The sequence below is a fragment of the Haliotis cracherodii genome, unplaced genomic scaffold (assembly GCF_022045235.1).
Source record: "Haliotis cracherodii isolate W230 unplaced genomic scaffold, xgHalCrac1.p SCAF_10, whole genome shotgun sequence".
NCBI lineage: Eukaryota > Metazoa > Mollusca > Gastropoda > Lepetellida > Haliotidae > Haliotis > Haliotis cracherodii.
Genome location: NW_027266265.1, coordinates 49999634 through 50027401, shown reverse-complemented (window position 1 = coordinate 50027401; position 27768 = coordinate 49999634). Strand labels below are relative to the sequence as shown.

At 40.2% G+C, this 27768-nt stretch overlaps 1 protein-coding gene across 3 annotated transcripts in view; it reads right to left on the bottom strand.

The window, feature by feature from the left end:
- Window positions 1–1786: 1786 nt before the first annotated feature.
- LOC139454490 (plasmolipin-like) overlaps window positions 1787–27768 on the bottom strand; it is a 44903-nt gene continuing 18921 nt past the window's right edge. For 2 of the 3 annotated variants that reach the window (XM_071236235.1, XM_071236236.1), the window contains exons 2-5: window positions 6521–6682; window positions 5359–5526; window positions 4113–4211; window positions 1787–2708 (exon numbers count right to left, since the gene is read on the bottom strand). In XM_071236235.1, coding sequence (XP_071092336.1) covers window positions 2553–2708; window positions 4113–4211; window positions 5359–5526; window positions 6521–6631 — 534 coding nt within the window. In that variant the 5' untranslated portion in view covers window positions 6632–6682 and the 3' untranslated portion in view covers window positions 1787–2552. Of the gene's footprint in view, window positions 2709–4112; window positions 4212–5358; window positions 5527–6520; window positions 6683–14997; window positions 15067–27768 lie in introns of those variants that run through there. The other variant, XM_071236237.1, reaches the window with a different exon arrangement.

Sequence of the window (27768 nt, the reverse complement as noted above, 5' to 3'; positions counted from 1 at the left end):
TTGTAAAATATTTATAAACAAAGAACTGTTGATAATAGCCTGTATAAAATATTTCTCTAGCAAAACCATGTTTTGAGTAAGAACATCCCAAAAGGCCTTTACAAGACAACAGACCATGTCACACCAATGTGACCTAACTAAATACACAAGCCATTTAGAGGGAACCAGAGTTAAACAACGATAAGTCTTGTCCTAGTACTGCTATCCTAGAGTTAGGTTACATATATGTTTTGTCCTAATACTGCTATCCTAGAGTTAGATTACAACATTCACGCAACATTGACTATCATAAGCCTGCAAATTCTAATCCTCAATTGTTCTTAGCTAAAACTTTTACAAGACACTAACTCTTTCGCAGGCATTTTTAAGTTGGAAGAAAACAGATTTCTCATATGAAAAAACTGCATAAATACTCATTTGTAACCCAAATGGTTGTGGTTTTCAACCTGTTCTAAAAGTATCTCATTTCAAATTAAGTTCCTCTTGTTCATTTTTCTTTGCAAGAAAAATGAAACATGCCTGTGTGGGAATGTCAACCGCCATACCCTTTTCGTAGAGTTCTGTAAGAAAACTCCCAAAACAGGCTTTAGCCAAAATATGTAGTTAGCTGCTTCAATGCAAAACAAGCATCACTTAGAAATACCCTCATTAAAATCGTTTTCACAACCAATAAAAGAATCAGAACGGTGACAGAAGACAGAGAATGCGACATAGCAGTACTAAATCCTTTAAAAAGCTTTAAAACTTTTGAAACACGCTGTTCGAGCGACAAATTAAAGTAAACTTAACCAGTGTTTGAAATAATTTTATAACCTAATAAGACAGTGGGCAGGTGAGCCATTAATGTCGCCTGCCCACCTTCGAAGTTACCTGCCCACATACAGATATCATAAATGTTGAAAAATCACAAAAAAAAAGAGACAAATCGCGTCTTGATTCAGTTGAAATAATGCTAACAATTACTTGAGGATCTATAAGGAGTTTTAATAAAACTGAATACATATGTTGGTTTAAAATGATCTGCCTGACAGTTGGGCAGGTAAGGAAAATTTCATGCAGTTACAGGCCACGGGTAGGCGGGGAGGCAGTTATTCCGGACACTGATCTCAAAAACATTTATTGACTATTAAAGAAGTTCCTTAAATATGGTAGTGGTTAATCACCAGGTAGAATGAGATCCATTACAATATTCACACACACACACACACACGCAGCAGTATCTAACTGGGCATGCGTGGTCAGACAATACCAAAGTTCCACAAATCAGAGAAAAAAATATCCCAAACCTCCATATTCATACTTAATTCTTATAAAGTTTCTTTGAATGAGCTCTGTTATGCACCATATGACATGATGCATCGTTGTGCATTTGTCCTCACTTTGAGTCTCATCAGGAGTCTCTATCCAGGCAAGTGTGTGCTATTAGGGGTATAGATTTACATAGGGAAGCCAGTTTGTTCAACGGATCACGTCGAAAACATGCAGGACACATTACACTAATTCATATGGGGTGACAACCCCTTTATCGACTGGTATATTGAATTTATACACTGTTATATCTATTGAAGAATTACATATGCATTTATTACTTGTATTAGATGTGATTGGAAATTTCAACCTATTATCCGATTGCTTAAAATCAAATGACACAAATGACAAAACATACTTCTAAAAATAATTAAGAGTTGCATTTTGAAACAGCTGATTCATTGATGGCAAGTTTGTTTTATTCAATCATTCGTGTTTTTAATTTTTAACTTGGGAGGCACAAGCTTCCATTAACAGTGCAACAAAATTTTCAAACTTTTATAAATACACTTTTAAATATCATTATGGTTATCTCAAAATGATAGTTATAAAACTGACCTTATTAAATAGTTGATTCCTGCAACCATTCTATCTGAGTATCAATCCATTACACATTATCAAGGCATAATAGTTAAACATTCAGGCCCTGGGCCATGTATAACTATCACCAAGTTTCCTAAAACGTCAGCATGTAAATTTACCATCACTTAACATACAGGTCTATGTAGTAAGTCAATATTTCTCCGTTCTCCAACCTGTGACCAAGTCAAGGTCAGTCTAACAGGCTTTGTGAACATCTACACACTGTTACCAGCACATAATGGTTGTTTCAAACAATCTAGCTGTTTTTCTACGATCCGGTCGAGGGAGGTTCAGTTCAAACTAGAGACACCAATCCTTACTAGAACGTTCAACGCTCCAAAGCGATCAATGCATCTTATAGCCGATTTCTAGTCAAAAGTGGACAAATATGTCATCTTTGGCAAGAAAATTAAATAATAAATAAATACAAAAGTATTGTAGATCTCCTAATGGTAGTAAATGATAAAGAAAATGGTAGCCATTTGTCATTATTAAAAGATATTTTATGTAATAACAGCCCAAAGCAAGCTGGTGAAACTTTAAACCAGATCCTGAGTAAATTCATAATGGATTTTCAAGTGCCTGCATTTGTCAATATCGCAATGGTTAGGTAAGTGGATGCTCTGGCTCCGCGTGAACTTGCTGTGGCAGCGGTGACGCAGCTAGTACTGTGTCTTGGTCTCGTAGGATGTAGTAGTTGTAGTTGTCTCCACCGTGGCGGCGGAGGAGCTGGTGGTGTGAGACGCGCCGGTCTGCCAGCCGCGGTACTGGAAGAATGTGTCCACCCCGAACACTGCTGTTGTCGCGAAACAGAAGAACTGAAACACAACATGAGGCAATGAGTAAAGCAGCTCTCACACGTTGCTGAGGTGGTTGCCAAGCTCTCCCGAGCCTAACTCGGTTAGGACTCGGGAGGAGACTACATATATACTAGTATCATACGAGTATGCTACGAGTGTGCTACGAGCCCCATAGGAGTCCAATAGGAGTCCAATAGGAGTCTATTAAGAGTTGCATACAAGCACAACGATATCGATATGATCTGTACGAGTTTGGTACTATTTAAGTACGAAGTGGCTATGAGCTGCTAAATAATTCGGCGGGAATTACACTCGTATAGCTCGTATTAGACTCCGTCAACTCGGCAATAAATTTTGCAGACAATCCTCATACGAGTTCTGTACGAGCACAAAGGGGGTACGACGAGTAGGACGAGTGTGTTACGAGTTTGTTATGAGTTTCTTAGGAGTTGGCTGGCGGCCTGACTGTTTTGAGCAGCTCCAAAACTCTTGTAGATCAATACAAGGTATACTTTGGCTAACAGTGAGTGACTGAGTGAGTGAGTTAGGTTTAACGCCACTTTGATCTGTTTGTTTGTTTGTTTGTTGTTTAACACCGCACTCAGCAACATTCCAGCTATATGATGTCTGTAAATAATGAGTCTGGACCAGACAATCCAGTGATTGACATCATGAGCATTGATCCACGCAATTGGGATATGCTGACATGCATCAACAAAGTCAGCGAGTCTGACCACCCAATCCCTTTAGTCGCCTCTTACAACAAGCAGTCGCCTTTTACAGCAAGCATGGGTTGCTGAAGACCTATTGTACTGGATCTCCACGGGTCAACTTTGAACAGCATTCCATTTATATAACGGCGTGTCACCTTAATGTGGGAGGAAACCCAGAAGTGATACAGGTCTCAGACGTGTACCACTTTGGTGAAACCCATGAGCATGGGTATGGTGATGACAAACCTAGAAACATAAACGGGATGAACCGGGATTCGAGCCCACAATCATAGGTTTCTGGCGTGCCCAAGGGACGCAACTCTGCCAGCGAATCACGGCACCTTAGACGTCTTGGCCACCCATGCCCCCAGGACATAATGAAGTGGGTCTTGTGTGAGGTCTTTTACAATAGATCATTAAGTACATGGACACATTTCCTATTAATTTTAACATAAGGGTCTTCGATTCTTAATATGGAAACACAGTGGCATGTCAGGCAATACTATGTCCATGATACAAAACTATCTATTTGAGTAGAAATGCAGGAAAATATTCTTCAATGACAAACCAAGGACAATAATCACAGATTTGGGGGTTAGAAATATCAGATCCTGGCATGGGTAAGGGAGGCAACTCTACACATTTTCATGAGGTTTTGTTACTATGAAAGGTGATGAATGTCAAATGACTGTCATGTGACTGTACTCACGGCGGTAGCGGCAATGGATCCATGCCAGCCTCCACGTACAGCGGCGACGATGGCGGAGATGAGGAAGAAGATGGTGAAGACAATGTAGCACACAAACTCCTACAACAAGGCAAGGTTAATGGTTGACAACACCTGAGTGAGTTCGGTCTGATGCTGTATTGAAAATTGCATCATGATTGAATGTGTCAGTTTGAAGTTGGAGGAAAGTCTCAAGTGATGCTTGTCTCAGATGTTTATGTCTTTGGTGAAACCCACAAATACAGGTATGGTGCTGAAAAAACTCGAAAACTTAACCCCCTGCATGGCAAAATATATTTCTGATTTCCCACAGAATTTGTGTGCGTGATGTATTTAAAATCTTAAGTGACATCAAAATGAAGGTTGAAAAGGAGGGACATATAACTGTAAAATGTTATTTATTATATTATTTTACAATGTTATTGCTTATATTACTGTACAATGATAGTTTTGACATTACCATAAAATGTTATTGCTTAAAGTACTGTACCCTGATAGTACTGATATTACTGTACAATGTTATTACTTATAGTACTGTACAGTGATAGTACTGACATTACCGTACAATGTTATTACTCATAGTACTGTACCGTGATAGGACTGACATTACCGTACAATGTTATTACTTATAGTACTGTACAATGATAGTACTGACATTACCATACAATGTTATTACTCATAGTACTGTACAATGATAGTACTGACATTACCATACAATGTTATTACTTATAGTACTGTACAGTGATAGTACTGACATTACCATTCAATGTCATTACTTATAGTACTGTACAATGATAGTACTGACATTACCATACAATGTTATTACCTATAGTGCTGTACAATGATATGACTGACACTACCATACAATGTTATTACTTATAGTACTGTACAGTGATAGTACTGACATTACCATTCAATGTTATTACTTATAGTCCTGTACAATGAAAGTACTGACATTACCATTCAATGTTATTACTTATCATGCTTATAGTACTGTACAGTGATATGACTGACATAACCATACAATGTTATTACTTATAGTATTGTACAATGATAGTACTGACATTACCATACAATGTTATTACTTATAGTACTGTACAATGATATTACTTATAGTACTGTACAGTGATATGACTGACATAACCATACAATGTTATTACTTATAGTTCTGTACAGTGATAGTAATGACATTACCATACAATGTTATTACTTATAGTACCGTACTTACAATCAATGGCCATGGTCCTGGGAGTTTCTCAAAGATGTGAAGGAAGTGGAAGATGAACAACAGTGCCACCACCACGCACGCTGCCACGGCCACAAACTGGATCCAACCAGCTCCGTAGGGCACCCAGTACACCACCGACGTGCAGATGAGGACAATAATACAGAGAACCTGAAACAAGAAGACTCAGCTCAGGTCATAGGAACATGTCTCCGTCCAATCAACTCCAGCATTTACCCGAGTGAGTGAGTTGGGTTTGACATCACTTTTAACAGTATTCCAGTTATATCACGGCGTGTCAGCTTAATGTGGGAGAAAAGCCAGGAGTAATGCAGGTCGCAGACATCAACCGGTTCTCAGTTGGGTTTAACACCGCTTTTAACCATATTCCAGATATATCATGGCATGTCAGCTTAATGTGGGAGGAAAGCCCGAAGTGATGCCGTTCTCAGACGTTTACCGGTTCTCAGTTGGGTTTAACACTGCTTTTAACAGTATTCCAGTTATATCACGGCGTGTCAGCTTAATGTGGGAGAAAAGCCAGGAGTAATGCAGGTCGCAGACATCAACCGGTTCTCAGTTGGGTTTAACACCGCTTTTAACCATATTCCAGATATATCATGGCATGTCAGCTTAATGTGGGAGGAAAGCCCGAAGTGATGCCGTTCTCAGACATTTACTGGTTCTCAGTTGGGTTTAACACCGCTTATAACCATATTCCAGTTATATCACGGCGTGTCAGCTTAATGTGGGAGGAAAGCCTGAAATGATGCAGGTCTCAGAAGTTTATTACTTTGGTGAAACCGACAAGCAAGGGTATGGTGCAGATAAACCTAGAAACATAGGATTCGAACCCACAATTACAGGCTCTTGGAGTGTCCACAGGATGCAACTCTGCACATAAAATTGTTGCGTCAGAGCTGACTGGGCCACTTGTACGCCCAGCATATATCTCAGAATTCACTGTAATTGTTTGCGGTTATTGAGGTACAAAAATCGGCACAATGGTAAATTCAAACACGACCTGCATGTCATCATTTTCAGTCACAGGTTTTGGTCCTGACTCGATTATCTTCCAGTTCCATGTCTACATGCTAGTTTTACAGCTAAAATATTGCTGACCAGCACAATACAAAAAATCACTCCCTCTCTCAGGATCACTCACAAATTCGACTATCTTGAGTATTCCGGGGATGGACTTGACGTATCCGACATCGGGGTGGATGCCCGTCGTGCTGGACGAGGTGGTCGTGGTGGTCGTCTCGTAGGTAGACATGTTGACTTATGTCACTGATCAATGAAGACAGGAGATCACAGAAAATCCCAACTGAAAAAAGATACACCAAATAAAACAATGTCTGGCTCAAAGCAAGCAATGATGATATTTACCCTGAATAAACACAGAAGGAAAAGAACTCACATCACAGATTATGAGGGGAAAAACTCTATTTCTGTCATTCAATATTGAAACAGGATAAATAAAATGTCATGTCCTGCATACTATTGTCTTGAATACACAATCTAAAAAAACAAACAAACCAGGATATATCTTTGAGGATTTCCTTTCAAAAGTCACAAAAAACAAACGTCATTGTGATTATCGAAGTATGTCTGGCAAACGTTGAAGTATGACTGGCGATAGGCAAACGTTGAAGTATGACTGGCGATTGTCAAAGTTTATTAGTTTGTTGTTTAATGCCACACTCATCAATAACCCGGCTAGATATGAATAAGTAATCAAGTCTGGACCAGATAATCCAGTGATTGACACCATGAGATATGATGACAGGCACCTGATCCTGTTAGTCACCTCTTACAGAGAGCATGGGTTGCTGAAGACCAATTCTAAGACCGATACACAGATCAACGTAGTGATTGGCGCAGAATGACTTTCCCCAACAAAGCAGCCATATAAGACTGTCCATATCTTTTCTGTTTCCCATCTGTCCCATCTGCCATGAATTTTTATTCCATCATGAAAAGTTTTCGATCACAATTTCTCCTGCTGCCATGGACAGTAATGCCCTGATGAGATAAAAGAAAATACACCCTCAATTGCACACTAAAAACCCAGCTTGATCTTTCTTCAGTAATATTTATTAAACATTTGCACAGTGACTCGATCCACGTCATAAATTAATTTATACACTGTTACGAAGTGTCCTAAAAACTTTAAAATTTCATTTTAAAAAGTTACAATTAGCAGTTGATTAGCATGATTATTGAAAAAGTGTTTTTGATTTATTTTAAATTTTTGAAATTTCACCTGCCCACTCTCTGGCTAGTTCAGGTTGGAGATGAGAAACACTTAAAAAAAATATGGATGTACTAATGGTTGAGGTTGGAGATGGGAAACACTTAAAAACAACATGGATGGCCTATCCTGCTCCCCTGTTTATTTGATAAGTCCTAATAAATACATGATAAACTTGATATGACCCCTTCAAACACTAGTAACCACATACTTATACAGTGTGAGACATTGTACAACAGTGATTGTTTAACATTATAAATATCTCTCTACCTGCTGTAACAGTGGCCAGTACCCAGTACCCAGTACCACAAGCATGTTATATCCTGACCTGTCTGTGACAGGCCAAGTCTGCCCCACTCCTCTGTAAAACACAACCCCCCCCCCCCCCCCCCCTTCCATGTAACCCTGCCCCACTCCTCTGTAACCCCGCCACACATTTGGCAACAATTCCTTCACCACATGGACTCCTGACTAATCCCTAGCCTACTTCATGGAGTCCAGATACTGCTGGCTGTTCCATACAATCATCTACACCATACAATCCATAAGGATAAACCCCCAAAATAATTTCTTGGCCGTACACAAATGACCCAATAAAAAACGTTGATTTATTATCAAGGACTTATTTTTAAATGATACACTAAAGAAGGATTAGGCTCCACTGTTTTCAGTTGAGGTCTAGACATTTTCTCTATAGTGCCCTCCATGGAAAAAAAATATATTAAAAAAATCTCTAACGGCACACCCGCCCTCCTAAGCCATGTAGTGAGTAAGTGAGTTTGGTTTTACGCCGCTTTTAGCAATATTCCAGCAATATCACGGTGGGGGAAACCAGAAACAGGCTTCACAATATAGAACCAATGTCGGGAATCGAACCCGGGTCTTCGACGTGACGAGTGAATGCTTTAACCACTAGGCTACCCGACCGCCCCCCTAAGCCATGTAAACACACTAAATTGCATTTTTTTTTAACTAAGAATAAGAAATGATTTTACAACTCAAATTTAATTTATGTACTTAATTGCCAAAAGGCAAAACAGCAGTAAGAACTAAATGGATTGATGCAAATCAGTGACGCCACCAGGTGTCTGCATGTCCTGCCCTACCTGTAGCACCCACCACTCACACAATAACAAAATAACACAAAAATACAAAAATATAATTAAAAAAATATAATTTTCCCTACCAGTCAGTTTTGAAAGAAGTCATGTGAAACAACACTATTTATCAACTGGTCCTCCTCCTAGCATGTTTAGTGTTTTATGCTGGTTTGTATAAAAATAAATAAGCACACACCATGAAATAAAATGGTGTTTGTAGCACTTGGCTCAATCTTGTTAAGAGTAACAGTTTGCTTTTACTGCTGGTCCCAAATACATTTTAAAATTTTTTTTATTAGGTTGCTAGGCAACTTCTCAGCAAATCACACAAAACATATTTGTCAAGCAAGATATTATACAAATTTACAAATAATTAAATAATGTGACTCAGTGACTCAGAAATTCTATTATTGTTCCAATCACCTGTTGAGCAGTGTACATGGAGCCTTCGTCGACTCACCAGGGGCTCAACCACTGGCGTGACTTTGCCCTGCAATATATATAGGCTACGCAACACCCACCACTACTAACACATGCACACATGGCTGTCGTTCCAGATTTATCCTGTTTATTTACATTTGTTTGATGTGTTCATGTCCGTGGTCACTCCTTGTACTGTGACATTCAGAGGGAATATGGTCCAAGACGTTTTCACCATGGAGATACAACACAGAATAAGCTCTACTGGAAATGGAGTGAGATCTGATTTCACCATTACAAAAGTTCTAAAGTGGAATTCTACCATCCTAGGCTGACTCAGTCTCAAAAATATATAATTTTCATACAAAAAACCCCCAACTTCATTTAAATTGAAAAGGAGCCCCACTGAGATGGGAGGATCTGTTGAAAATCTAGACTTGCTTCACTTAGGGGTATATCATTACAAGCAGCGCTGGGTGGAAGGGAAAATATATAGTTCAGGGACTGTGAGACAGTCTACAAGTCACCTTGCACGACATGAGATGCCTGGACTGTGTTATCGTGGTACTCACTGTTCGTGACCAAGCAAGTGGCACTTGATAACATACACCAAACATTACATCATGTTTATAGTTGTTGGGTTTCGGTCACTGGGTTGGGTTGGGTCATCAGTATAAGGATCTATACCGTAATGTAGCCTTTACAGTATTAAGGTGAGGTGAAATTGGTTTTAACATCGCGTCCAAGATGTTTGCACTTATATATATATAGCGACGTGCATGCATGTGTGTGTGTGGCTGCTTGTACTAGTCCGGATTGATGCCGATTTATAGTGCTAGCCCACTGAGATACCATGCCGCAGTCAGACACAGTATACTGACCCCGAGCCGACCAGTCCTTGTTTTAGCCCCTTAATGCCAAGCGCCAGGCAGGGTAACAACAAGTACCATCTTTTAACGTCTTTTGGTATGACGCGGCTGGGGATCGAACCCCGGACCTTCCGCTCTCCCGGCGGTCCTTTACAGTATTAAAGAAGTTGTTATCCATAAATTGTGTCTACTTTGTCATCTGTCAACTTCTAAGTAATGCCTATGAAACAATTCATTATTATTGAAGCCCTAAATCAGAGTGAGAAGGTGCCCTAAATCAGAGTGAGAAGGTGCCCTAAATCAGAATGAGGTGCCCTAAATCAGAGTGAGAAGGTGCCCTAAATCAGAGTGAGAAGGTGCCCTAAATCAGAGTGAATAGGTGCCCTAAATCAGAGTGAGAAGGTGCCCTAAATCAGAGTGAGAAGGTGCCCTATATCAGAGTGAGAAGGTGCCCTAAATCAGAGTGAGAAGGTGCCCTAAATCAGAGTGAATAGGTGCCCTAAATCAGAGTGAGAAGGTGCCCTAAATCAGAGTGAGAAGGTGCCCTAAATCAGAATGAGGTGCCCTAAATCAGAGTGAGAAGGTGCCCTATATCAGAGTGAGAAGGTGCCCTATATCAGAGTGAGAAGGTGCCCTAAATCAGAGTGAATAGGTGCCCTAAATCAAAGTGAGAAGGTGCCCTATATCAGAATGAGGTGCCCTAAATCAGAATGAGAAAGTGCCCTAAATCAGAGTGAGAAGGTGCCCTAAATCAGAGTGAGAAGGTGCCCTATATCAGAGTGAGAAGGTGCCCTAAATCAGAGTGAATAGGTGCCCTAAATCAGAGTGAGAAGGTGCCCTATATCAGAGTGAGAAGGTGCCCTAAATCAGAGTGAGAAGGTGCCCTAAATCAGAGTGAATAGGTGCCCTAAATCAGAGTGAGAAGGTGCCTTATATCAGAGTGAGAAGGTGCCCTAAATCAGAGTGAATAGGTGCCCTAAATCAGAATGAGAAGGTGCCCTAAATCAGAGTGAGAAGGTGCCCTAAATCAGAGTGAGAAGGTGCCCTAAATCAGAGTGAGAAGGTGCCCTAAATCAGATTGAGAAGGTGCCCTATATCAGAGTGAGAAGGTGCCCTATATCAGAGTGAGAAGGTGCCCTAAATCAGAGTGAGAAGGTGCCCTAAATCAGAGTGAGAAGGTGCCCTATATCAGAGTGAGAAGGTGCCCTAAATCAGAGTGAGAAGGTGCCCTATATCAGAGTGAGAAGTTTTAGTCTTGAAGTGTGGCCCCTGCTGGACCTTCTTTTCCCCTTGAACATGCTGGACCCTTAACTTTATTCATATGTTGAAAATAGTTATTGTGCATTAAGAAACCAGTCAGAGGTATAATATCCATTCTAAACTATCTTTCAAGCTTGTATCAATATGTCAACATAAAATCAAATATTCATTCATAAGTTGAGACTGAAAACCATGGAAAACTATTCTATAAAACATCGAACATTGAGTCTAACCATACATTAGCCAGGCTTCACAAAGACATGATAGATTTTATCATATTTATTATGTTCAATGCAAATTCACTCATAAACAACGTCTAACTAAAGCTGACTACAGATCCACATCATGGAGAGCTATGGTAAAGTGGTGGCCTTGCGGTACAATGATAAATACAGATAAAATACCATTACTGACATTTAGTCATGCCAGTCTTTTATTGGGCCCTGTTATGAGGGCTTAAACCTGTCTAAACTCACGCAGCCACTCAGGTGTGACACACACACAGAACAAGATCAATGGTGAAATTCTTTACATGAAATTTGACACTTCTATGGCTAACATTGCCAATGTCATGGTATGCTGACCGTTGATCAGCGATAAAAATGCATACGACTTGCCCTGCTTACTGAAGTGAGTGAGTGAGAGATTGTTTAAGGCTGCCCTCAATATTCCAGCTATATGATGTGGGTCTGGGCCAGGCAATCCTGTGATTGACATCATTAACATCGATCTAATCAATTGGAGGTACAATTCCATGCATCAAGCAAGTCAGGGAGCCTGACCACCCAATCTTGTTAGTTGCCTCTAATGACAAGCATGGGTTGCTGAAGAATAATTCTAATCCAAATTTGTGAGTGTTTATATGTTGTTTAATGCTGCACTCAGCAATATTCCAGCTACATGATGGTGGTCTGTAAATAGATGAGTCTGGACATGATAATCCAGTGATCGATATCATGAACATCGATCTATGCAAATGGGATACGATATCAACTGAGTCATGGAGTCTGGCTACCCAATCCCATTAATCACCTGATGTGACGTAAAGCATTAACTCACTCACTCACTCATTAATCACCTCTTATGACAAACATGCACTGCTGAAGATGACATGTAAGCTGGATCTTCAAGGGTACACGACTGAGTGAGTGAGTAGATGGGTATTGGGTGAGTGAGTGAGTGAGTGAGTGACAAAGACACCCAACCAGCCAGGTGACACTTTGTGACACCCAACCAGCCTGGTGACACTTTGTGACACCCAACCAGCCTGGTGACACTTTGTGACACCCAACCGCCCAGGTGACACTTTGTGACACCCAACCGCCCAGGTGACACTTAGTGACACCCAACCGCCCAGGTGACACTTTGTGACACCCAACCAGCCAGGTGACATTTGTGACACCCAACCAGCCAGGTGACACTTTGTGACACCCAACCAGCCAGGTGACACTTTGTGACACCCAACCAGCCAGGTGACACTTTGTGACCCCCAACCGCCCAGGTGACACTTTGTGACACCCAACCAGCCAGGTGACACTTTGTGACACCCAATCCACATTGGTCCATCGTTTCAACCAGCATGGTGTACTAAGTACCTATTGTGCCCACAATCACCATGAGGACTGTCCACACAACGCATCTTGTTCATATTTGTCACATGTAGAACATGTACCTCCTCCAAACATTGTTTGCATGTATCATGTTCAAATGTTGACCAGGCAATCATGAATACACCAGAGTGACTGAAGTAAACAAGTTATGTTTGCACCACTTACAACACGTTAAGCAATCATGGGTGACACCAGTAATTGGCTTATGTACAGTACCAACATGAAATAAAAACATTGCCCGCTTCACAAAGTGAAACTCGACAAGACAAGCAAACACCAAATCCACTCAACCACCCTGCAGCCCCTGACCTTGAACAGCCACATGTTTATTGCTTTGAACATGAATGAACTGGCATTCAGCATAAACTAGACTGACACCAAGTCTATGAAAACATTTCTTTCAAATATTTGTAATTTATTTCAAATCAGAACCTTTCCTCCACTGCTCTTTGGAATCAAGTCATCCAGACTTGCTTCAGTTTGATCTAGACCCTCCAAGGCTTTCCTTAAATAATAAATAAAAATATAAATTCTCCAGAAATGGCGCAGGACTATGCCAAAACACTAAGCCTAAGCATCAGACGTTTACCACGTCCATGAAACCCACGAGCACAGGTATCGTGCTAACAAACCTAGAAACATAATTGGGGTGAACCGGGATTCGAATCCACAACCATAAGTTTCTGGCGTGCCCAAGGGGCGCAATTCTGCACAGCGAATTGTGGCGCCTTAGACGACTGGGCCACCTGTGCCTCCTTTCAGGATGTAGGTTGAGGGGTTCACGTCACAGTCCAGCTTGTCAAGTCCTGAGCATCTGCTACAGACTTTGTGAATCAATCATGACATGTTTCCAGCTCACAGGTTTTTTTCATCATGTTCATTATCAGTGAAATATTTGTGTGTGTCAATCATAGATCATCTTTCCGACAGCCAGTCAATATTGTTAATAGAACAGCACACAGAATCAATGTGTGACATCAAATGAAATATATCAAACGTAATGGCAGAACAATCATATTAATGACCAGTCGACAGTCTGTCAGCTAGAGAGAGAGAGAGAGAGAGAGAGAGAGAGAGAGAGAGAGAGAGAGAGAGAGACTTAATATGGAAGAGGATAATCATATTAATGACCAGTCGACAGTCTGTCAGCGAGAGAGAGAGAGAGAGAGAGAGAGAGAGAGAGAGAGAGAGAGAGAGAGAGAGAGAGAGAGAGAAGAGAGAGACTTAATGTGGAAGAGGATAGCCTGGAAGTGATGCAGGTTCCTGACTTTTACCATGACTTCTATGAAACCCACAAGCACGGGTATGGTCAATAATGGTACTGACAAACCCAGAAACAATTGGGGCAAAACTTAATTCAAACCAACAACCATGCGTTTCTAGTATGTACAAGGGACACAATTCTGCACAGTGAATTTCGGCATCATAGATGACCCTATCATGTACTGAAAATGAGGGATAGAAAGGCATATTTGTTTAAGTCTGCCATGCACTTGAAACTAACGTTTAGATGTGCCCATTGGAGTTATTACATGCTACAAAGAGAATAAATAATGTCAATTCACCAAGGATAGATAGTGTGATTCCTTCCTTTTCACTGAGACAGATAATACCTTTTTTGATTTCCAAATACCCAATTCGATCTCATGAATCATACTGTGAATACAGCATGCTGATCATTTTCCATGTTTTTGTCACGGTGATTTGTGGTTTCTGAACTTTGATATGATAAACACAGCCACAAGGTCTTTGTTGTTTATATCCTGATTTCTCAATGTGTCCTTCTGGCAGTGGAATCTTAACTAGGCAATTCTGACTCTAACCGTGCCATCTGAACTTGAATACAAAGAATGTCAAACCCTCAATGTACAATGCTTTCATCATAATCCTCCATAATTTCAAATAAACATATCCTGCATCTGCAGAAAACATGAAGTCTGTCAACAAAAAAGTGTTGAAATGAATTATTAGCTGGTAATCGGAACCACTGACAACAGCTACATAACGAAATGCCGGAGTCTATCGACTTCATCTCTCGATCCCCCTTATGATCGGCAGCATAGAATAAATTAAGAGCAAGTATTAATCATTGAAGATGTTCTACAAGTCTCATAGCAAGAAATTCCTACCGAATCAATTACAGCTGATTGATCCAAAGATCAAGGAGATATACACACAGCTTAGTCTCTAAGGCGCAGGCGGTGCATGCTTGCGTTGCTATTTACGGTTGCATCTCTACGCGCTCCCATGCACACACATACATGTACAATGCTGCATCACAGATAGCGCTGACAGCACTCACTCCAAAATAGACTCAGATGGGAACTCGCTGAGTGGGATACAGAACTTGGTCACAGACCCAGGGGAGATTTCAGCTGGAACTTGGCGTGCACTACTCATGATGCAGTACGCATTTGTTTGTTTCTTAATTTGTTTGTTGTTTAATGCCGCACTGAGCAATATTCCAGCTATATGACGGCGGTCTGTAAATAATTGAGTCTGGACCAGACAATCCACTGATTGATATCATGAGCATCGATCCATGCAATTGGGGTTGATGACATGCATCAACCAAGTCAGCGAGCCTGACCACCCAATCCTGTTAGTCGCCTCTTATGACAAGCATAGTCACCTTTTATGGCAAGAATGGGTTGCTGAAGACCTATTCTATCCCGGATCTTCACAGTTTGCAACTTCATCCCCTGATTTATAAGTTCGAAGCAAGAGCCTAGGAAAATTCTGTTCAGTCAAGCAGAATCAGCAAATAGGACACATTATTACATAAATTCTTCTGAAAATGATCCAAGGAGTCAAGTCCTGACTAGTCACTAGTCTCAGGGGTTCTTGGCCCAGACGGCTGATGATGTTGAATATGTATGTACACGCTGAAATGAATCGGGTTTAATGTCTCTGTGGATGCTATTTCAGTACCGGTAATACTGATAATTCAAGACAAGTATTTTGTATTTTTGTATCAGTTGTGTATGTCAGTGTATTGTGGGAGGTAAGTTCTGTAGATGGGATGCACACTATTGTGACCCGTGAAGATCAGGTGGCTGCTATCAACTTGTAATGATCTGATATCATTGTTTTTGATGTAATACTAGTAAATAATACTGAAGTGATTTATTTCGTTTGTTGATTGTTTCCTTATTTTGATGGTACAAAATTAATGCGCATAAAATTAATACGACCTTCCGTCTTCAGCAACCCATGCTTGCTGTAAATGGTGACTATGCTTGTCGTAAGAGGCGACTAACGGGATTGCTGACTTGGTTGATGCATGTCATCGTATCTCAATTGTAAGGATCTATGCTCATGACGTCAGTCACTGCATTGTCTGGTCTAGACTCGATTATTTACAGACTTCTGTCATATACATGATATAGGTGGAATATTGCATTAAACAAACAAACAAACAAACAAACTTACAAAGTCTTCTAGTCTGCGTGTATGCATGTGTGCATGTGGGCTTGCCTTTTCATGTTAATTGGAGCAGGGCAAGCAAGCATGCAGGCACATGTGAAAAATAATTCAGAAATTAATTGATTCAGAGGCTGTGAGACAAACTACATCCAGCCCTGCTTGACTATTATTGTAGTGACACCTGTGAGGGCCTTGCTCCAACTGAATGTGTCCCTGAAGTAAAAACACTGTTTCAGAGGTGGAACCTTTTCATCAAGAGGAAGATGTTCACCAAATATTATCTTCATTCTCCCTCGTTGTAACACATTTTATGAACCCTTTTTTTCACCATACCTTTTTTCTTTAAACAGTTGATATCGATGATTATGAAGTTCACCTACTTAAAGAATTCATATAGTCCAACGCAGAACAGAGTCAACTTTTTGGAAGAATTCTGCCTTATAACGAGGTGGTGTGGCAACCTCCTTGACTGTTTAAAGAGGCGGACAGAGCTATAAATAGCTCTTTCCAATTGATGAGCATGTAAATGGAGGTCTTGGGGAAACCCAGTGAACATTGGTCTCTCTTAAACAAACAATACATTCTGGATAACTTGACACTGCAGAAATAGCGCATCCTTTGGCAACTAGAAAAACAGCATCAAAGAAGGGGCGCAGTGTTCTCAGCCAGAAATTCTAAATAAAGCCTAGCTAAATTAGATTTTGTATGTCTGAAAGAGCCAGGGAATAATATTTAATGCAGTATCAGCACTTTCACATCTCGTCACTGTACCATGAGATGTATCAGCATCTAGTAATCATGGTTATGGCGCCTTTGTAGCAGGAATGAGGGGACAGGCAGCAAGGATGCCATCGAAGGGTTGCGAGGCATCAAGAACAAATACTGACACAGTGACAGAATTGTTATTCAATTAATTTAAAGTGAATAAGCATCTTAGACAATGCTCAATGAATTAATATTGTATCATGCTTAAGTGGAAATATCTGATTGTTTTATTTTGAAACTTGGACATAATACACGCTGTTTCAATATAATTGAGTGAGTGAGTATGGTTTTAAGCCGCTTTTCGCAATATTCCAGCAATATCACGGCGGGGTACACCAGAAATTGGCTTCACACATTGTACCGATGTCGGGAATCGAACCTGGGTCTTCGGCGTGACGAGCGAACGCTTTAACCTCTAGGCTACCCGACCGCCCGTTTCAATATAAAGCGCCACTGACAAACTTTTACATATGTTTGTTGTTTAACGACGCACTGAGCAATATTCCAGCTATTCCAGGTCTGTAAATAATCGAGTCTGGACCAGACAATCCAGTGATTGACATCATGAGCATCAATACACACAATTTGGATACAATGACATGCATGAACCAAGTCAGTGAGCCTGACCATCCGATCCCGTTAGTCACCTCTTACGGCAAGCATGGGTTGCTGAAGCCCTATTCTCAAACCGGATCCACTGTACCTTGAGATATATCAGCATACAGTAGTTAGTAATCAGGTTGAGGCACCGACGGCAATAGGTGGCAAGGACGCCATCTATTAGAGTTGTAAGGGATTGTGAACAGTTATTGCCAGAATTGTCATTCCATTATTATAGTTTTTGGGGAAAAGCATCTTAGACAATCCCTTAACTTTACATGATTCAGTATAACAGAGCTCCAGATAAGCTGCGTATCTGCGTGAAATACGCATCAGAAATGCAGAAATACACAGTAAAATATAATCCAAGCGTATCAAATACGCAACGAACATTACAGATACGCTACAAAAATAAAACTTGTGCGTATCATCAAAATATTGTGAAGTAACCCTGCGTATTCGATTAGCAAATCAGCAACTTATTTTGAAATTATAAAGGGGCATTCCGTCAACCTTGCCAAACTCCACGATGACAGTTACATCATGATCATTTGCCATCACACTTTCTTGTGGAAGTATCGTGGTATTTTTGAGTCCTATAAAGCTCTCGAACCCGCACGACACCAGTTTGCAGGGACTAGATGAATAGTGTTTTTAAATATTTAACTTAAATACCCACATGTGTAAAAACTAGTGGGTAACAGAAATTTGAATACGCAGGTAGAATTATTGATACCCAATGATTTTAAAATGCATGGGTAAAATACCCACAACACCAAAAGCTTATCTGTAGCTCTGGTATAATGAAAATTCTTGTGTCCCATCATTACAGTAAATTTTTTTATTTTTTTTATAAAAGTCGAACAGCGCATCTGATTTTGTATTTAAGATCAATTTCATAACTGCAGTTGTATTATTTAAACTTTATTTCAAACCTTAAGTTGGCTGTGACTTTTAAATATGCTCTAAAGTTGGCTGTGAATCTCAACCCAAAAGTTGGCTGTGAAAGGATAACATATTTGAAATAATTAGGCAAAAAGTGAGTCAAGGTCATTGTCAATTTGAAAAAGGTCAATCAGTTCCTTCAGAGTGTTTTCCATTACATAATCAATATCAGATGGTTACCCCTCACACTTTTCCATACATGAAAAAAATCCCTGGTGATGACAAATGCTAATTCATGAACCAGGGATGCATGTATCTGTTTTAATAAACATCACATACTGATTACTGTGTTAAAAATAAATGTCTACTGTAACAGTGAGTGAGTGAGTCTGGTTCCATGCCGCTTTTAGCAATATTCCAGCAATATGTCCGGGGGACACCAGAAATGGGCTTCACACATTGTAACCCATGTCGGGAATCAAACCCGGGTCTTTAGCGTGACGAGCGAACGCTTTAACCACTAGACTACTCGACCGCTCCTTATGTACTGTAACAAGAAATACACGTTGTCTACTAACGACATGTGAACTAAGTTTGTTAAGCCGCTCGATCTTTGACATCACCATATGTTTTTTCTGAGCACCTTCTTTGTCAGTTTTCTAAGTGCCCAGTGTGCTTATTACAGTGAATACAGTACATACAGTGTGGATTTTATTATGAAAAGGGAAATACATTAATTATTTTGTCCAAAGACAAGAGGATATACATTCAAGCTGGAAAAGGGGATGAAATTAATACATATTTTTCTGCTTTTGGGTCAGATGGTTATCATGATACTGTGAACTATTACAGTAGCCATTACAGTAGGAAGTCAATGAGCATTGTTCCGCCCAGAGTGTTGTTGAACATCCCCTTCTTGCTAGATTAAGTACCAGGAACGTTTTCATTCGTATCAGGGAGTTGAAATTTATCTCTTCTTTCTCATGACCTGCTAGCCCGTAATATTTAAAAAGAAAATTCAACTCAAATTTCTTTCCTCCGATGGATTCCAAGTTTTTGCACACACCATTATGACTGATTGTATCCGATTCCCAGGGGAACCTAGTCCTGACATTCCTTGAGCCGCAGGGGGCGTGGCCAATGGAGGTCATGTGGTACAATCAACTTTGTTTTCTAGAGTCTAGTCCACTAAACATGCTAAAGAACATGAGGAATAAATGAAAGAAATACCAAAAAGTGGTCATCCCCCTGTACCATGTGAGTATCATGAGAAGCAAAAATGTTTTTACCTGTCCTTACCTATCGGTACTCAAAAAGCTAGAGCTATGACACTCTCTGACATTGACAACGCCTGTATATCATACACACATCGCTTCCTCCAACAATCAATACCAATAGCCTAGTTAGTCCTCATAAAGTGTTGGTGGGAAACTCTCAGGTATATGTCATATTGCTCTCGGCTAAATCAATGCCAGTTCCAGCAACGCTGTCATCAATACACACCTAATTGTCATCACACTTTTTCCCAACAAACTACTAGTAATCATGGCAGAAGTGTGTTATGATTCATAAACGTTAGATGTAGCCAAACAAGCAAACACACGAGCAAACACACAAAAAAATATTATATCTACTACTAGAATTTCATGAATTAACAACAGCCATCATAAGATGACAAATCCCCCGGCTCCCACAATAGCAAAATGCACCACCTTCAGACCCTGGTTAATACATGTTCCAAGTTTGGAAGAAAACGCTGTCACAGTTTTCAAGTTATGCTCTGGAAACGAAATATAGATGGACGGACAGACCAGATGATGACTATACCCCCCCTGGATTATATGCTAGGGGGATAAAAAGTACTGGTTCAGATTTCAAAATTATGTGCCTCATGTTGATCACATGACAATTCTTAAAACAAAACAGTTTTTCTATATTCTTCTAATTCCAATTTGTTTGTATGTGTGTAGTTGCCATGGTAACAAAATAAGGAAGAGGTTATTTTAAACATGTAGCTTGCAAAGAATTTGCAGAAACTGGTACTGAAGGACAAAATGATATTTATACACACTTATGAAGTGAGCTGATGTATCTTGAGCGGCTGTGCAGTATACCATTTACATCTTATTACCCAGGTGCCTTGGCCCGTCAAACCAGTGGTTGATAGAATAAACAACAATAGTTGGTTGTTTAACATAGCACTCATCAATATTCCAGAACATGACATCGGTCTGTACATGCTGTGAATTAACTGGACACGACAAAGCAGTGACTGATATTATGAACAATGATCCATGATGTCAGGGCAAAGGGAACAAAGTCACCAAATAGTTACCTATAATTCACCGTTTAGTTACTGTAACCACCCAAACTTTACTGTAATCAACTTATCTTCCAAGTACCATCAATCCTAACAATAACCAACCAATCCTCATTCTCACCAACCAGTCCTCATTCTCACCAACCAATCCTCATTCTCACCAACCAATCCTCATTCTCACCAACCAATCCTAACTGTAACCAACCAATCCACATCATAGTCACGATTCTATGGATTCTGTACTGGGGACCTATTTTTTGTATTTTGTAAACTTCCTTGTTGAATGAATTGTGTTTTGAATGACATGAAAATTTGATCACTGCTAACACAAGCAACCAACAAATGCAACTAACACAAACAGCTGCCAGAGCTGAATAGATGTTTCCGTAACACGTTTCATTGATGCATGCTTCTATTTATAGCTGGTGACATGTGTCAAGGTCAAACTTGTAATTACATTCACATAATCAATACAGTATTAGACATGATCGTGACCACAGACACTCCAGGCAGAGGAGTCCTTCAGCATGTGCAGGTACCACTTGGGGCACTTTCCAAACGTATCAAATTAACATCAATAAAGCAAACATTACTACAGCCAGTCACACTTAAACTATTCACAGGGTTTGTTTTACAATCCCTAATCCTGTTTATTTATCCATTTACAGAATAATTAAGTAATTAAAATCACGTTAAGATTTACAGAATTAAATAATAGATATACAGAATAAATAATATTTATATAGTAAATTAAATAATTTACGAAGGTTGCCAAGGAGGTGCAATCAGCATTTATGTAATATGCTTGAACCCGATAAGTGTGTCTGAGTTAAGGCTGTCAGACAGCCTTCCAAGGAAGTTGCTTGGTGCCCTGGTTAGGTTGGTTGGTTGGTTTGTTGTTTAAAGCCGCACTCAGCAATATTCCAGCTATATGACAGCGGTCTGTAAATAATTGAGTCTGGACCAGACAATCAAGTGATTAATATCATGGGCATCGATCCACGCAATTGGGATCGATGACATGTATCAACCAAGTCAGTGAGCCTGACCATCCGACCCGTAAGTCGCCTTTTACGACAAGCATAGTCGCCTTTTACGGCAAGCATGGGTTGCTGAAGATCTATTTTACCCCGTATCTTCACGGGTCCCCTGGTTACATTAGAAATCACTGTTCGCTATCATTATTTATACATTATTATATTTTAACGCCACACTCAGCAATATTCCAGATATGTGGTGGCAGTCAGTAAATAATCAAGTCAATCCAGTGATTGACATCATGAACATCAATCTACTCAATCAGGATACGAAGACATGCATCAACCGAGTCGGCAAACCTGACTACCCGATCCCATTAGTCGCCTCGCCAAGCATGGGTTGCTGAAGATCTACTCAACTGGAACACGATGACATGCAACAATAAAGTCGGTGAGCCTGACCATTAGTCACCTCTTACAACAGAGCTGTTGAAGACATAAACAACCGGGATCTACATAGAGTACAGTGAGTGTGTAAGGTTTAATGTCACTTTGATCGCCTCTTACGACAAGAATGGGTAACTCTACCATAGCTACTGCCCCAAGCACTGTCGGGTGTTACCATAGCCAGGGACAGCAGTACAATATAGGCACTGACTACAGTGATGAAATACATCAATAGGCAAGCATAATCACTCACTGACAACATTCGGTCATCTCAACACAGGTAACGAGTTTGAATAATGGTGGTATTAGCTGTTGTAGGCTGTGCATTCACCGGACTGCGTGGTGAGCAGCAAGTGTAACAGAACTTCAGCAACACCTGTCAGTGTCTAAACGGTCTGCATGGCTGAATATCTATCCACATCATTATGGCCAGCAGAGCCCTTTAAGTACACAGCATGGTGCGCGGCAATAACCATCTAAAGTATTAATAAATCCCAAGGAAGTCTTTAGCCATTAATCCAAAATAAAGTTGTGAAAAATTTCTTTGATGTCAAAATCTACCGTGTTCTAACCAGGTCACAGCGGTATGGGCATCACCAAGCCTGGAGTGAGCAAACCAGTGACTGATAGCATGAGCAACCACCCTCACCCCTGGGGTACCAAGACATGGCACTGTTCCCCAAGTGAGTGAGTAGCTGAGTGAGTGAGTGAGTGAGTGAGTGAGTGAGTGAGTGAGTGAGTGAGGTTTTACACCGCTTTTAACAATATTCCAGCAATATCACGGCGAGGGACACCAGTAATGGGCTTCACACATTGTACCCATGTCGGGAACCGAACCCGGTCTTCGGCATGACGAGTGAACGCTTAACCACAAGGCTACCCGACCGCCAATGATAGTTAGATAAGATCAGTATGTTTAACACTCTGAGAAAGCGTCAATCACTGAACAAATGGGACACCTCTTACTGTTAATATAACAAGAATGAGGTATCGCTGGTAACTGTTCTGACCCGGACTCCCAAATTTACTCATTAAATCCCCTAGGTAAACCTAATATTTATAATAAAATCTATGCCCAAAGCATGTGAGACTAGTTCACTTCACCCACACTGTCAAGGCACACTAAGCCTGCTAACACTACTATCTTTGACCCGAGTCAAAGCTGAGTCTGGTGAGATTTTGTCAAATCCTGGTGAGCCTAGCTCATAATTATCAGCAGCCTTTGAAATAATTTTAAAACCCAACAACACAGTCAGGGATGTGACCCATTAATGTTGCCTGCCCATCTTCAAAGGTAACCTACCTGCATTTAGTCACTGATAAATACTGAAAAATCATTAAAAATAAGAGACAATCTACAAGGAAAAATGACAAAAATAAATATGTTCGTGGTTTAAAAATTATCTGCCAGACCGTTGGGCAGGTGGAGAAAAATTTTCATGCAGCCCGAATGAAAAGTAACCAGCCATGGACGCAGTTATTTCTGATACTGATTTAATAAGCCCATAAATATCCACATGAAAAGCTTTTCAACAAGTTGCCACTTGACAAATTTCGGTGAGTCGACTCAAAAGAATTGCAAGCCATTTGAAATGAGAGGAGTCCAAGGGAAGCAGTCTGGCATGAATATTTCGTGCCAGGCAATTTATGCAGCAACAGGATCACCAGATGTCCAAGTCACAGTCCGTTATAGCAGTATATGACTTTGACTGGCAGGGTAATAAACACGATAAACTGTCTAGCAGTATCAGATCAAACCACTCTGTGATTGGACCAACATCATGAACATGCCAAAGGACTTTATGAACACGGGAATGTTTAACCATATGCCTAAACTAAACACTGTTTGCATACATCTAGCCCAGGGCACTGTTCCACAAAGCGATCTTAGCGCTACGACTATCGTAAGCCAGTGTTAAAGTATGGGAGTTTCGATCACATTAGCGCTAAGATGGCTTTGTGGAACGGGGCCTAGGCCTTTTACTAACCGCAATGCAATCATCCACTGGATATCACCTCAGCTAATACACAGTTTGCTCAACCATTTGGACATTCTTGTCCTAAGTTCAGCACAACCATTTGGACATTCTTGTCCTAAGTTCAGCACAACCATTTGGACATTCTTGTCCTAAGTTCAGCACAACCATTTGGACATTCTTGTCCTAAGTTCAGCACAACCATTTGGACATTCTTGTCCTAAGTTCAGCACAACCATTTGGACATTCTTGTCCCAAGTTCGTATGCCAGAATAAACCAACATGGCTGCTTAACGCATTAAGAACACGGTCATGTTCATATTTCAATACACCATTCATGATCGAGCTCTGAAAACCGTATTGTGCAGTTCCAGAAACACACATCAATGTTAGTTGTGATCTTTGAGATGTAAAACTACTGGTGTTGACAAAGGGGTCAGACTGACTCACACAATAGTTTGGCAATAGTTTGGCAATAGTTGCGATAGTGCCTCAGCCAACCATTTCCTGTGTTTTGTCCTACAGAGATTCATGGCAGACAGAACAAGCTATTTCAAAAGGCTGATTTTACAATTTTATTCAGGAAGAAGCACTTCTAGATATTGATGCATTGAAGGTTGTGAGGGTTGTGAGGGAACTGCTGTAGTATTTAAATCTAAAGGCTACGGTACTTAAATGTATATTATTTTTTTAAATAATGGTTATGGCAACGACATTTTCTCACTAACACATGATTAATTCTACAATGTTTTAAACACTGAACATTGAGATATCTCAAGAATATGTGCATCTTTGTGCTTTTAACGTCTGTATTGTCACTGACACTCAAGCAGTGTCCATGGATGCTGATAATTGGAATTCAACAATAACGTCCCATAGTTTTACAAATGAGTGAGTGAGTTGGGTTTAACGCTGCTTTTAAGAATATTCCAGTTATATCGCGGCGTGTCAGCTTAATGTGGTAGGATCCCGATGTGATCCAGGTCTCAGACGTTTACCACTTTGGTGAAACCCACGAGCACGGGTATGGTGCTGACAAACCTAGAAACATAATCGGGGCAAACCGGGATTCGAAGCCACAATCATAAGTTTCTGGCATGCCCAAGGGAAGCAACTCTGCACAGCGAATCGCCGCGCCTAAGACGACTCGGCCACCCATGCCCCCGTTTTACAAATGAATTCATAGTAAGAATAATGGTCTTTTATATTCAAGATCTTTTATGTGGTCACTCTACCTCAGTACACTGTTTACAAACACATGAAAATCATTTCATTGATCTATGGCCAGGGTACAAACATTATTAATACCTCACCCCCATACAGATAAGGTAAAAAATTTCATATACCCTGCTGGGTATTCTTACAATATGTACAATACACAATACAATGTGATTATATTATCTTAAAACAGAACACCTCTCAAATGCAGTTAACAAACTTAACCTATAATATCTAATTATAACCCAAGGGCAATAACTCTGGATATGTTTATGTCGGCTGCTTGCCATCAAGTCGTCTGTGAAACAGTTTGCTAGCTATCCTGATAACAACATCATTGAGAAACAAGCGAGTGAGTGAGTATGGTTTTACGCCGCTTTTAGCAATATTACAGCACTATCATGGTGGGGGGGACACCAGAAATGAGTTTATACATTGAACCCATGTTGGAATCGAACCCGGTTCTTCGGCCTGACGAGTGAACGCTTTAACCACTTGGCTACCCCAACCCAGGGATAAATAGGTGAAAATTACCGTATTCGACATAATAAGCGCCCCTGGCGCTTTCAAAATTAGAAATAGGGGGCTCTTATTGGAGTAAAATTTTGGTGAAAAACAACATAGTTGAAAGATCGTAAATTTCGGGGTTTATGCTGACAGCCTGAAATGATACAAAAGAAAAGTCTGTGTGTATTATACACGACAGATATATTTTTCAAGAATTTAATTGCCCATAATTAAGGGTGCATATAACACATGAGTGTGTACTATACACGAATAAATAAGTCTTGTGTACATTGATCAATCGGATGGAATTGGAATTGTTCACTATTCAATATATTAGCAAATATCGCCGTAGGCGCTTATTACGTCGAATACGGTATGTGAGATAGTAATATAAATGTATCCCTCGGGACATAAGGTCACAGTATGTACCTCATGTGAGACTTACAATAACTGAGTCAGTGTACATAGACTTGCACAGAAGGTACATGACACCATACACCCCTCAATACCTGTCGAAAACTAATACAGTATTCTGATTATAACATACCAAAAGTATATATCAGTCATTATTATTATAACGTCTTAAAATAAAATCTATAACATTCCTTTGAAGAACATCAACGTGATTTTGAATAAAATGAAAATCCTAACATGATCATACACTGCGTACCATATCTGCGAAAACATCAAATCTTCAACTCACCCAAACTGAATAAACGTAGACTTGAGTAAACGATGAGTAAATAGTGAAATTTGACCCAAACCAGATACAATTTAGGTCAGCTTATAAGTTAAACAATAGTGGGCGTAAACACAAGAAACTGACATTATATCTGAATACCATTGGATAATTACCTTAAAAGCTGTAATTAGACCCACTAATTAATGTTCCCAGAATACTGCAAGGTATCGCTTTAAACACACACAGCTGCATCAGCAAGTTTGGGTTGGCACTGTTCTTTGGCTATACAGGGCGCCGCATTGGACAACTCGTAACATCACTTGATCATCTTCATCACAGTGGTGCACTGTAGGGAGTATGCAACCAGGGCTGTATTGCATCACCGTGTATTACGGCCGTTATTGCTACAGTGAAATAGGCTTAACCCTTGATGTGTCAATGTTATGCCACTTCAGGAAAAGAGTATGTAATGGGCAGTCATTACAGCAGCAGAAATCTTCCCAATAGCTTCATCAGCTGCACAGGCTAGATAGAATAATAGATACTGATATAACAGATGTGAATTGGGGAATTCTCAAAAGGGTGGGTTCAATCACCTTCAGTGTGTGTGGTATGTTTGTTTTTCAACACAGAACTGGGCAATATTCCAGCCAATTGACGGCGGTCTGTTAGTAATCAAGTCCACAATAGACAATCCAGTGATTAATATCATGAGCATTAATCCATGCAATTGGGATTGATGACATGCATCAACCAAGTCAGCGAGCCTGACCACCCGATCCTGTTAGTCGCCTCTTACAACAAGCATAGTCGCCTTTTACAACAAGCATGGGTTGCTGAAGACCTTTTCTTCCCCGGATATTCACGGGTGCCTATTATCTGAAGCAGTAACAGCAAACATTTCTCACCAGTTTGCCTCAACCGTGCACTGTTAGGGTTAACATTAGCTTCTTCAGCTGAGGTGATTTATCCTAAGAGACAGGGAATAATTTTCCTCAAAAGATTGTGTTTCTAATCTTAGGCTTAGGTGAAAATAATAGCTGTAATCTGAACCAGATCATGAGGATAGATCTGCCCTGTGAGAACAGCCAACGCTT